At 39.5% G+C, this 12,814-nt stretch overlaps 2 protein-coding genes across 3 annotated transcripts; one reads left to right on the forward strand and one right to left on the reverse strand.

The window, feature by feature from the left end:
• Nucleotides 1-998: 998 nt before the first annotated feature.
• Nucleotides 999-4,358, reverse strand: ccl25b (chemokine (C-C motif) ligand 25b). Of its 2 annotated transcripts, none has more exons than XM_063891715.1 (5): nucleotides 4,280-4,358; nucleotides 3,799-3,897; nucleotides 2,114-2,231; nucleotides 1,776-1,890; nucleotides 999-1,685 (listed from the first exon to the last, which is right to left on the reverse strand). In XM_063891715.1, exons 2-4 carry the CDS (start codon nucleotides 3,860-3,862, stop codon nucleotides 1,776-1,778), a joined length of 297 nt encoding a protein of 98 aa, XP_063747785.1. In that variant the 5' UTR covers nucleotides 3,863-3,897; nucleotides 4,280-4,358; the 3' UTR covers nucleotides 999-1,685. The 2 variants fall into 2 exon arrangements, with proteins under 2 accessions (XP_063747785.1, XP_063747786.1); XM_063891716.1 differs by having other exon boundaries at nucleotides 4,288-4,346.
• Nucleotides 4,359-6,371: 2,013 nt separating this feature from the next.
• On the forward strand, nucleotides 6,372-12,765 carry gclm (glutamate-cysteine ligase, modifier subunit). The gene is made up of 7 exons (XM_063891022.1): nucleotides 6,372-6,707; nucleotides 8,564-8,626; nucleotides 9,456-9,540; nucleotides 9,875-9,931; nucleotides 10,020-10,222; nucleotides 11,157-11,271; nucleotides 11,638-12,765. Exons 1-7 carry the CDS (start codon nucleotides 6,573-6,575, stop codon nucleotides 11,805-11,807), a joined length of 828 nt encoding a protein of 275 aa, XP_063747092.1. The 5' UTR covers nucleotides 6,372-6,572; the 3' UTR covers nucleotides 11,808-12,765.
• Nucleotides 12,766-12,814: the final 49 nt, after the last annotated feature.

A 12,814-nucleotide genomic window follows, 5' to 3' on the forward strand; every position in this document is an offset into this window, starting at 1 on the left:
CCAGGTGGGAGTACGGCTCGGTTTCTTCGGCAGAATTGAATGAAACATCTATAGTGTTGTGTGCTTTTAGGCCAAGGGAAGCCTCATAAAGACTTTATTTAAACTTGTGGATACATTTTCACATTAAGGAAACCTGGCTCTTCTCCCACATGCTTATTGGCAGCACATTTTGAAGGGATAACTTCACAGGATAAACAAGAGGAATGATTTCAGCCCGCCAAACCTGCTTCAGTGTTCATACAGTAACTTACTGTGAATTAATCCTTTAATCAAGTGTCTTTGGACTGATAGGATGAGAATGTTAACAGACAGCAGATTTTTTACTTTCAAGACAATCCTTTATCTACAATGTTATTATTTAATCAATTAAAGCAGCTTTGCAGAGCCACTATCCACAGTGCCAAGTTTGAAAGTGTAGGCCGATGGCAAATGTGAGCAATTATTGGCCAAGTTGATGCCAAAGGCAGACTAAGTGAGAGGTTATTCGACTTAATCTAAGCCTGCTGTCATGGATAACCAGTGAAAATGTAATAGGGGAGGAATGGTGCAACGTTTTCACGCCAAATCAAACATGGCACCACTAAATCAGCACAGAGCTCACACAAAACAGCTTGCTGTAGTTCTCTTTATCATCAAAACTTTGGGTTATATTGCATCTTTTTATTTGATATTGAAGACACAGAGAACAGTTTTATTGAAGATATAAAAATATGGATATCTGTCGTACAAAAAAACTCAATTCATTTCAAAGCTGACAAACAGTGACTCACTCATATATATGATTCATCACTGGCTAATACTTTTAGGATGGCTAATGTGGTCAATTATTCACCAGAAGTCATGACTAATCCAAGCCTGCTTTCATGCATTGAATATGTATATGAAAGGTACACATTTTTCCCCCAAAATCAAACATGGCATCACTAAATCAGTGATGGAAAACAGCTTGCTTTAGTTCCTTAAATCATCATAACTTTAAACAGAAACATACATTTGGATTTCCTTTTTTCCTTTTCTTTATTTGATACAGGAAGACAAAAAAGTAACATTTCAATGAAGGTACAAAAATATGAATATCTGTCGTATATAAAAGCTTGATACATTTCCAAGCTGCCAAACGGTGGCTCATTCTTATATAGTTTGTAACTAGCCATTAGATTTAGGATGGCTAATGTGCCTGCTTTCATGCATACCTGGGAAAATGTAATAAGGGAGCAATGGAGCAACCCAGAAAGCACCTTTAAATCAGTACAGAACTGATGTAAAACAGCTTTTTGTAGTAACCTTAATCATCAACACCTTAATCTGGCTCCTTTACTTTCTTTATATGATACAGAAAGACACACAATACAATTTAAATGGAGATATAAAAATAGGGAAATCTGTTGTACAAAAAAACTCAATACATTTCAAAGCTACCTAACAGTGGCTCATTCCTAGCAGACGCTACTTATCACTGATCAGACTCATAGCAGTGGCTCTTTATAAATCGTTAAACTGGCTACATCATTAGGATATGGTATGTTCATGTTATAGTGAACCGTGCACATATACGTCCTCTGTCACAACAGGAAATACCAAATCTACTGAGACATAATCCATGTGGTTATGGACGGTGATATATGAAGCCTCCCCTGACAGGAAGGTGAAATATCTACTCCTCGCTCCCCCATTCTTTGAGTGGTCTGCAGAGACAGAAACAGTTGAATGATTATTTACACAGACTGGGAAATAAAAGTGTGCCATTTTTAGAGTGGTGTTGTGAAACTTTTTACCTATTTCTGCCTCCTATCATTGAGGCCTTGAATCAGTTGCTGGACCCAGAGGTCGTTTGGATTGGCACAGCGAGTCTTCTGAATTATATGTGACGGCTTTTTCTTCATCAGAAACCTACAAATATAGGAATCATTTATGATTATCAAGCTTTCTGCACACATTAAAGACATCAGGTACTCAAAAGTGCTGCTCTAAACTAATCAATTAGCCTTAGTTATCGAGTTGTCGGTTTTTCCATTACTCCTTGCCAATTTATTTTAATGTGAACTTTCAACAATGCTGGAGACGAAATGCTGGCTTAGGTTCAGCGATGTTGGACCTAAAATGTGTAACTCACACCACAGCTCTGAGGTTGCAATCCCCATCTGTTTCCTGCATCCTGTAACTTTCAATGTTCCTCCTCCCGCTCGCCTTCATCCCTTTTATGTAGCCGAGGCAGCAGTTGCCGTACGAGCCTGCAGAGAGAGAAGTAAAACACCTCATTTATAAATATCACTCAATATTGAAGATGATCACTGAATTTGTACTGTAGTTAAAGTAAGGTCAAAAAAGAGAAGCAATATTAAATATAACCTTTGTTAAGTTGGGTTTTTGTACGGGTTTGTCTTTTTGTATTGGCAAAAGTGATCAATATTTATTCAATATATCATCAAGTTAAGATATGTTTAATGTGTGGACTGTTACCGTTGATTTTATTTTATTAGAAGGACCAACAAAGTCAGTTGTCATCGGTTCATCTTGTATTTTCCAAATATTTTACCAAAGAAAACCACAAGAAGCTTATAGGGATGAATCAACAGGGTCTTATACGGGAGAGGGATTTTTGGAGCCTAAGTGTTGGGGTTTTTCTCTTTAACATACACAAACAACACTTGAACATCCTGTCCAACAACAGCACTTCATTTTCACTGTGATGAGGAACACATGTTTGAGTTCATAGATGTAAAAGTACATAATAATATTTAGTCTGAAGCAAACCCATCTTTCCAGCTATGTTTGGGGACGCTGCGGTCATTTCCGTGGTGTTTAAATGTGTAACTGTTTGGGTTTTCAGCAAGCAAAGGGAAGTGTTTACATCCTAAACAACACATGGTCCAAGTAGTGACTTTCACCACTAAATCTGACCACTTTCAAGCTTTTAGATAAAAGATTTAGTAAGTTTTAATTCCTGTAAAAGTCTTTGAAACTAGATTTTCGACACCCACACTATTAAATAAATCTCATCAACTAAGCAAGTGAGATATGAAATGTCCAAATAATCTGGAGATATGATTGTTGTTCGAATGCACTGGTGGGGAGGGCACTGCTGGGGGCCTGGACTAATGAGGTTGTGTTTCTGGCTACAGCCCTGCTTACTGTTTATAGCTACCAATTACTATTTCACTTTAATTGGGTTCATGGGTTTTTGATTTGAAATTTTGGGGGAAAAAAGCGTGTTTCTAAAACAAAGACTTGTTGTTTTGAAGAATAAACGTGCAGTAGTTTTCCTAAATAGTGTAATAGTGATCTTCAATTATCGTTCGTTTTTAATGGAAAGCATTTTGTTTAGTCATGCAACTCCGAACTACTCGCCTTCTTGTGTCCCAAATCCTAATTAATATGCACCTGCTTCTTTACAATGCCCTGAATCAAACAAGAAACTTTGTGTTTCATTTTTATGTCAAACACATGCATCCGATTTGCTGCATTTCGCGGGGTTGAACACTTTCTATTATCAGACCCGTCAGAAGATTACCACATGAGAGCAGTCAATAACAGCAAGCCCAGACAGATTACATGTTGGTTTGAAGTGTTGCGGTAATTGGATTTGAGCACAATAATCGCCCCATTGAAAGAGAAGATTTAGGAATAATCTTAAAGGAATGTGGATTATGAAATACATCTGCAGCCAAGTTCTTCACAGTCATTTACAGATGCACCAAAACTAGGTTCTTTTTTAGCTTTCAATATAAAATATTATATATAAAAAATAAACACAATTAATATCATTATCTCATAAGTGTGAATCAAGTCTAATCTTACCTTGTGCAAGACTCAGGTACATGCAGGTGAGGATCAGCAGAAAGAAGAGAGTGGGGAACTTCATGTCCGTGGCTGCTGTTGGTCTTGTTGTGCGGATTTCTGCAAAGACACAAACTGATTAAATTCCAGAGAAAAAAACCTCAAAATTAGAAGCAGAGTTTCCCACTCGTCTCTGCCTCACACAATTTGGCTGCTGTTCTCATGTTTCCATCACAAAACCCTCCAACTGAGTTCTTCAGAAAGAAGAAGGTCATGACTTTGACCCCTGATTTTGTAATCATTGTATGGTTTCCAGCTGTTTGCAGTTCTTTAATCTCAAGCTTAAAGAGTTTACATAAAACAATTTGTGATTAATTATGGCTGAAGTCCCCGCCAGCATGTTATCTAATAAACTCACCAGTTGCAACACATCAACAGCACATATTCAGAATTGCACAAAGAGTAGAATGAGATGCTTTCATTAGCATGCAGAGAAACGTACCTGCTCACATTCAGTGTTTCACAAGAAGCGTCCTGGGAGGAAAAGATGTTGGTCCAGTGCAGCCTGCAGTGGCTTTTATATGCACCCATGAAATATGCCCTCCCCTCCGTCACCACACCTCCTCTGGCATGTCAGCAACCCCTCAGTAAAAGTGAAATTTGATCACTGAATCCCAAAAGGCCACCCCCCACGCACACACTCAAATGTTCTTCTTAAGGCACTTAAAACAATGCAGCATAAAAAGATGTAAAGTAATGCAATAAAAGTGCAAATGAATTAATGGTCTAAGTAAAATGCAGGAACAAGTACTGGATGTGTCTGAAGGTGAGACCAAATCAATCACAACATCAGCATTATAGAGTATCCTCAGTCGGGTTATATAGCAATGCTTTATTGATCACATTTGAAAACCTCTGTTCTTTATTGTTCTTGTCCATGAAGAGGTCAGAGGTCAGAGGTCAGGGGCAGTGTAGCTGTTTAAGAGATGTCAGTGCCCTCTGAACCAGCCAGGCGGATACTTTCTCACACAAATGCAGATCTTATCTGACAGTACTAAAGCCGTCCAGATGAGTGACACCCTTTCAAAGCTGGTTTATTAAGTGTTCGTCGTGCACAATAAGGCCCATGATAAAAGTCTCATTCCCATCACTTTCCTCTAAAGCTGAAACCATTTTACACTCCATTCTCATTCCCAAGTATATTAAATCCACCATGATTAATACTTAAAGTTGTCCCTTGCAATGCCCCTTTGCACTGTTATCATTTGCCCTGACTTGTATTCTTAAAAAACCAAAGTCCAACCTGCACATTTGTTTACTGTGGTGCTGTTACATTGACCCTGAATAAAGAACGTTCTTGATAAACAAATAAACATGCAGAGAGGGTCGGTCCTCAGTCGGCCCGTATACTGTGCAGATAAATGTTACTGCTGCTTTCAAGCTACACAGCAACTTCATTTCACATTAAGTAACAGCATATGTGGTTAATCAACGTTTTAATCAATGTTTGTGCAAGTGTGTTTGTGTTAAAGTGGTTGTGGTTGCAGCATGGGGGTTGTGGGGGCGTCACGACTCTTCAACCTGAAACAACCCTTACATCCATGGGAACTCGTGTAAAATATACTGAAAATCCCCTTCAAGTGATGAAAGCCTCCCTCCATCCATCCCTCCATCCATCCATGTCCAGACAGACAGACAGATAGACAGACAGACAGACAGTTTGAGTATAATTATGTGACACATCAGCACTGATCCTAGTTTCTTGCCTTTGTCTGATAATTTCTCTTTGACATTGTTCCAACTGGTTGAATTGTTTTTAATGAACCATGGCCTTTGAGTTTGCGCAGCAGCAGACTTCCAGATGTGTTTGTGGGGTCTTTTGAGGATAAAAAGCTGTATATAGAAAGTTTCTCAGATGATACTTTGACATTGTTTTCTGTTTGTTATTTCAGCTTCAAGACTGCATTCAAGACACACTGACTGATTGGACTGCTGCCAGAGAACCGGCCTCCAATGTAAGGACATGTTTACAGTTCTTATCTTCAGCTGGTTCTCAGCGTCACCGATACCAGTTTTCATGATTTGCAAAAAGGAATACAATGAAAAACGCAGTGCTTTACAGTCTACTTACAAGCATTATGATCTCATACCTACATTAGTGTGCATGGTATGCAGGTTTACAGATAAAGCCAAATAGATTGATGTTTGACTAAAAAATAAGTTATCTGGGAGTTCTCTGATAGCCAGAGTTGAGTTGTTGAGAAGAGTTATAGTTATCATTTTTGCAGAAAAACTTTCCCAACTTCCTTGTGATAGTTGAGCATAACCAGACTGTTTGGACTAATGGTGGAATAATCTCTCTTTGAGGGGGCTGCTAATTCTTCAGTAAAGTATCTGATCTGTTCGAGTACTTTGTTCATTCAGTTTGAGTGTTTAGGTTGCACAATTTTGTAAAACGTACAAGAAACCCTGCACCGCCATCTAGCGGTCAGGAGTCAGAACTGTATCCGATACAACCTTCCACTCCAGTCATCAAGTTCCGGGTTTTGAATGAGGCCAATTACTGACTCAACTTAATATCCAGACCGGGTTTTACGTTGCCGTCAACGACTCCTTCATGTGGGCGTTACGGACCGGCTCGCTTCCATAACAGCCACTAAGCAACCAGCAATCAGTCAACACATTGCAAGTCATCCTGACTACATCATTTTTTACAAGTTGTATAATTACTATTGTGTGCTAGCCAGCTATTACTCACTGATCAGCAACCTGTCATCTCGCCACTGATAAACCACATGGATCCTCAAAACAACATGGAAAACGAGGCAAAGATGTTTCTGAGCCACGCTAAGACTCTCAGGCTGCACACCGGGAATATAGTCAACCGAAACCGGCTGAAAAAGAAGTGTCCAAGCTCTCCCTGCGAAGAGGTAAGCTAACGTCAATAACGGTCGAATTTAAAAACACCGGCCGTTGGTTAGCTGCTTTCAGCCGTTGGTGTGACAGCTTAGCTTATTAGCTTAGCCTTTAAGTTAACATTGGGCTACCTGTCTGAATAGTTAACTAGCTAACCATTGTAGTGTGTGTTTACTGATAAAAGCGTTGTGAGCAGCCCCTAAAGACTTTAGAAAGAGGTATTTAAAAGTCTCCTTGTTGGGGTCAGCAATTACAGGACTGCTGTGGTGGACAGTACCCAAGTACTTAAGTACTATTTTGACATACTTGCACGTTACTTGAATATTTCCATTTTAGCCTACTTCATACTTCTACCACAATACATTTTGGAAGCTAAGATTGTGCTTTTACTACTCTACATTTATTTAACACTGATAGTTACAATTTACATATTAGAACATGTGATTTGCTTATTGTACATGATGCAGTACTGCAATACCAATATTCAGAAATACAAACCAGTATTTTAATTTTGAAGTATAGCTAAAATTGGCTTCAAATTGACAATTAACAACATTAAAATGCCCTGGTATTAATGTAACATTTCAGACTTCAAAGTTCTATTTTTTTTATGGCCAGGAATAATCCAGAATGTCTGGAAAGTTGTGACAAATATCAGTAAAATAGTTTCCCTAGAGCTTAAGCAGATGTCCTCAATTAGCTTTTGTGTTGTCAACAACCCAGAAACCAAATATGTTCTGTTTAAAATGAGCCAACACTGGTGAAAGCAGCAAATCAATGAACTATGGCCTAACTGGATTAAAGAATCCATTCCTGCACTCCCTGTTTCCCTCTAGAGACGTTCACTAATAAAGGTGCAGGGCCATTTCCTAAAATAACTGGTTAAGACTTGTTTCTTTTTACAGTATTGCTTCAGTTACTACACCCCTTGATGTTTATCAACTTTAACATCACCTGCGGTTATCCTCGACAGCATAGTTGTAATATACTGTAGCTACAGCTGGCTTCCAAACCTCAGTCCAAAGTTTATAATATGATGTTTTATTGCAGTGATCAACGATAAAAAAAAGTTTAAAAGAAGGTATAGTTGATCATATGTTAACCACAGGAAACAGGAAATATGAGTTTAGGATTATATCTGTATTGTCATGTTGCTGACATCCAACAAAAAAACCAATGCTTTAAAAAGTCATTTAGACCGCTCATTGTTGCATCGAACATCTCTTTCTGACAGTTTTGTGTATCCTCTTTCACAAATCTGCAGTAATGCTGAATATGCCATAGGACTGAACATAATTGTGTTATTTAAAAAAGCGCTTACAGTAATATTCAAGTTATAATATGACTGGGAGCTTAACAAAAGTGGTTTGCTAGAAGCTTACATTTGCTTTATTGTCCATTCACAATTTTAACGTTTACTCAAAACAGCTCTGCAACCGTAGGACTGCAGCAGAGCTAAAGTTTGTTTGTGAGCCTCATGTGGGGTCCCTAATTTACTCTGTATGAACCTCTCCGTGCTCAGCCTGACTCTCAACTCTTGGATTCGTTTGACATTTTCTTTCAAACATTTGACGGATATCCATATTCTATTTGCATATGCAGCTGGCCTAGTCACGCCATGCTTATCTTTTTTGTAAATTGTTTGGAAACCAAACATTCATCAGCACTGATCCTAGTTTCTTGCCTTTGTTTGATAATTTCTCTTTGACATTGTTCCAACTGGTTGAATTGTTTTTAATAAACCATGGCCTTTGAGTTCGCACAGCAGCAGACTTCCAGATGTGTTTGTGGGGTCTTTTGAGGATAAAAAGCTGTATATAGAAAGTGTCTCCGATGATACTTTGACATTGTTTTCTGTTTGTTATTTCAGCTTCAAGACTGCATTCAAGCTGCACTGACTGATTGGACTGCTGCCAGAAAACCGGTCTCCAATGTAAGGACATGTTTACAGTTCTTATGCACAGCTTGTCTCAGAGTCTCCGATACCAGTTTTGCATGATTGATATTGACACAGAGAAATAAACAATAGTATTTGCATTGATGGTGAACGGTGGTCAGACTGGCTCTAACTATGGGCTGCAGAATACAAGCTACCACACTGTCGGGCAGTAGGGTTCCAGTGCTTGGGAAAATAGAATAACTTTAGTGATGACATCAAAGGATGCCTGTAGGCGCACTGAAAAGAAGCTGTCATGATGAATGTTCATGCAGCGCTGGCTGCCAAAGGGGCCATTCAGAAAGTGCGTCTGTGCAGAGGTGGGGGTGGGAGGATGGAGGAGGCACAGGATTTTCTCGATTTCTGGTAGTCATTGTGAGTGGTTTTCCTCATACAAACAAATAAATGAAATGGACACACAGCCACGGAAAAAATCAAGACCACTGCAGCATTATCAGTTCCTCCAGTTTTACTATTTATAGATGTCTTAGATTTTAGTTTTTGTCATTTTATTGTATTCTACAAACTACTGACACCATTTCTCTGTGATGGAATTCAACAGAAACTGGAATGGCAGCCATACATTTGTTCAATGAGTTTAGAAGAACACTTTTTTTAACCTAGAGGAAAGTGTATTTTGTGACATTTTAGAATTTAATAAATATATATATATATATATATAAACATAAGAAAGAAAAAAGTGTAATAAAAAAAAAGACATGTATGTTACCTTAATAAGTTAAAGTGGAATAAGTCAAATAAAATATGGTGAAATAGTTGTCCTAAAGACAGTTATCCTTAATGAAATGCTTTTCTTTTCATTCAGGACTTCCCAGACACGCTGGACTGCTCCCTCCCGCAGCCGACAGACGCCATCCCCCCCGAAGAGAGGGAGGAGCTGAGGGTTTCAGGTCAGTGCTGGTTTTACAGTCAACTTAAATATTTCATTTTTAAGTTACTGGTGACAAACTGCCTGTCAGCACTGGAGTTGACAGGTTAACATGTAACTGCAACATGTGAAAACATCCTTCAAATTCCCCGCTTTAACCCGAGTTTTTCTAAATAGCTTTTCTTTACTTTTTCCTAAATGCAATGTGGTGATTTGCTGAAAATGTAGTGTATTTAATAACTCACTTCATCAAAAACAAACAAATAACCATATAGTTAAACAACTTATAAGAAGTAATGAATAGGTAATACCAGTGATGTGCGGGATAATGTATTTACATCTTCTTGTTTTCACAGTCAAGCTGTTCCTGTGCGATGCGGTCGAATCCTCCATCAGAGACGCCGTGGAGATGGGTGAGCTTTAAATGTCTGCAGCTAAACTTTCCTATACTTTAAAACGTTCATGAAACTGACCTGCAGCCTCCTCTGTTCTCCCCCACAGCCTGCCAGACGCTGGCGGTGTCGCAGCTCGACTCTGTCATCATAGCTCCAACGTGGCCCCTGGAGGGGGAAAGCCAGAGTCTGGCTCACCTTCAGCCGGCCTGGGAGGAGCTGGAGGCTCTGGTCAGGAGCCAGAAGATCGCTGCCATCGGTACCTCGGACCTGGACAAAGACCTCCTGGAGCAGCTCTACAACTGGGCTCAGGTGAGGCTGTACAATCATTTGTGTCATCTTTAATACACCTTTCTGAACAGAGGAGTTTTATAGTCTTGCGCTGTATTTCAATCACTGAAAGGAACACTTTTTTCTTCATTTGACCGTCCATGACACAGGGCTGATGCTAAGAGCGTTTTTCGTTTAAACCATTGACTGTTCCAATAAAGTTTGTTTGAACAAGACATCCGTTTTCCCAGCAAGAGAAAGGCAGAATTACTTGGTGCAATGATATTGTAATGTATTTTAAATGGAAGTTCAAAGAAATATGAATTGCATGTTTTGGGAAAATATGTATTATATCCCAACTGCCTCGTTCTAAACCACAGTTATGGACACAACATGTAAAGATCTACAGTGATGTTTAGTAGTGGGCTAATTAAACCTTATTAAAGTTTGCTGCTGACGTGATATTTGTGCCGTAAAAGTAGACGTTAATCTTTTGGGCTCCAAAGACGGGAACACAGGGGACATCTGCTGGTCATACTAACAGCTCTTTAAGACACAACCCAAATCATAGCAACACCTTACTGATGTGGTTCAATATCCCACCTCGGGCCAACAGGTCAATATTTGATTTGCCAGACATTTCTAACAAAAGCCAGATCATGTTTGTTCAGGTATTTAATCGGGTGCTGTGACCTTGACCCACTTGAATTACAAGTCAAATGATAGCCTGTCTGAGAAATTCAGACCAATTCCTAAATTATTGGGGGGCAGATTTGGGGTGAACAACAACTTATTGCCGACTTTAGAGGCGACAGGTGTGTTTACTGTGATAAAAGGTTAATACATTTAAACAAAAGCAAGCAAGAATGTGTTTTTGTATGATAAGCTTTGTCCAGTGCACTGCTCTGTGATGCTTCCTATGATAAACCATGAAGCCAGTCTTTGACTTTGCCCCCCCCCCCCGCTGTTGTTTCAGGTGAAGCCCAGCAGTAACCAGGTGAACCTGGCCTCCTGCTGTGTGATGCCTCCCGACCTCACAGCCTTCGCTAAGGAGTTCGACATCCAGCTGCTCACACACAACGACCCCAAAGGTGCTGATCAATTTCTCCTTCAAGTCAGATGGGTGTAAAGGGACATTTCTAGCTAAAAACACGAGATTCTTCAGTTTTCTTATTGTCAACAAAGACCGAAACCAACAATCAATTCATCTCAAAAACAAGTTTTATTTCTGTGAAAAGTTGCAGTAGAAGAAAGTAAGAAAGTGTTGAGAGAACAGTCTGACCAACTGTGGGTATTTTCCTTACATGTGTCTTTCTAAAAAGGTCATGCATGGGTTTGGGGTCAACTTCAGTATCATTTAACCTCATGTTTAAGCTCTCAGCAAGAGGAAGCTGCACACTGAATTTGAATATGTTCCATGAGTTGTGAACGGCTCCTCTGGCTTCATGTTTCCACAGAGCTCATGTCAGCGGCCACATTCCAGGAGGCGGTTCAGGAGGGAACGCAGGACCTGAGCGCTGCTGACTGGAGGCTGGAATGGGTGCTGCGCTACTCCATCATCGTGAAGAGCCGGGGTATCATCAAGGCTAAGGGCTACCTGGTCAGTGCAGGGAAGGCCAGGCAGTAGCACCTCCCACCACAGAAGAAGACATGGATGAAGCCATTTTCCTCCTTCCTCCTCCATTGACATAAACACACAACATGCAAAATCACAGCTCTGAATAATGGATGCTGCCAATCACCGACCATCTCTAAGTCTTTGTTTATTCTACAGAGAAGGTTTCATCTTGATCATGTATGATTCATTTTATCTGTATTCCTTCCCCCGGGTCAGTGAGGTGAAGAAGTTTTCCGATGACCAGCACTTCAGCAGATTAGAGTAAATGCTGCTTTTAAGATGAACAGGGTGGTTGCTAAATAGTTCTCCAAGGTGATCGTTCCTTAACCTATTTCTGACTGTAAGTGCCTCTTGTCTATTTCCTTCCTGTCTTCATAACGGCTTTGTCTCATCTGTGTGTGGTGAATGAAGCAACAGGTAGGAGGTATTGTTTTGTACCACAGAATGATTCCAAACAGATTGAAATGGGGAAAGTAAATGGACTCAGATTGAATTCATGCAATTGGATGATTCTTTCCTTCTTGATATTACAACAACATTTGCAAATTAAACTACACATAAGATGTTTATTTTATGAAGATTGACTCAGTGAGGCAGACGATTATGTGCATATATAACACTATTTCATCATGCATTTTTTTCTAACCATGTGTTTTTGACGATGCATTGACATTTTCCCCCGTTTGCTCGACATCAGTTTGAGGATTGCGAGTACAGCAATATATTTTTTTCACATGCAGTGCAGTCTTCTCCACGCGTTGTTGTTATAGCACTGTAAGCTCTGTGCCGAGAGGTTAAAAACGTGTCGACTCTGAGGGAAGTTTTTATTTAAGAATCATGATGCTTTTTCCAGACGAGTTCCAGTAAATCTCATGAAGCAAAGTTATCTGTTGTACTGTAAACAAAAAATAATGGTATGTCGTCTATCTGTATATCATGATTTGGCTTTAATAAAGATTTAAAAACTGTTGTTTGTTCTGTCAACACCTCAATCAAGATTTAGTTGTTCCACTCAA

Source organism: Eleginops maclovinus, chromosome 9 (genome assembly GCF_036324505.1).
Source record: "Eleginops maclovinus isolate JMC-PN-2008 ecotype Puerto Natales chromosome 9, JC_Emac_rtc_rv5, whole genome shotgun sequence".
Lineage (NCBI taxonomy): Eukaryota > Metazoa > Chordata > Actinopteri > Perciformes > Eleginopidae > Eleginops > Eleginops maclovinus.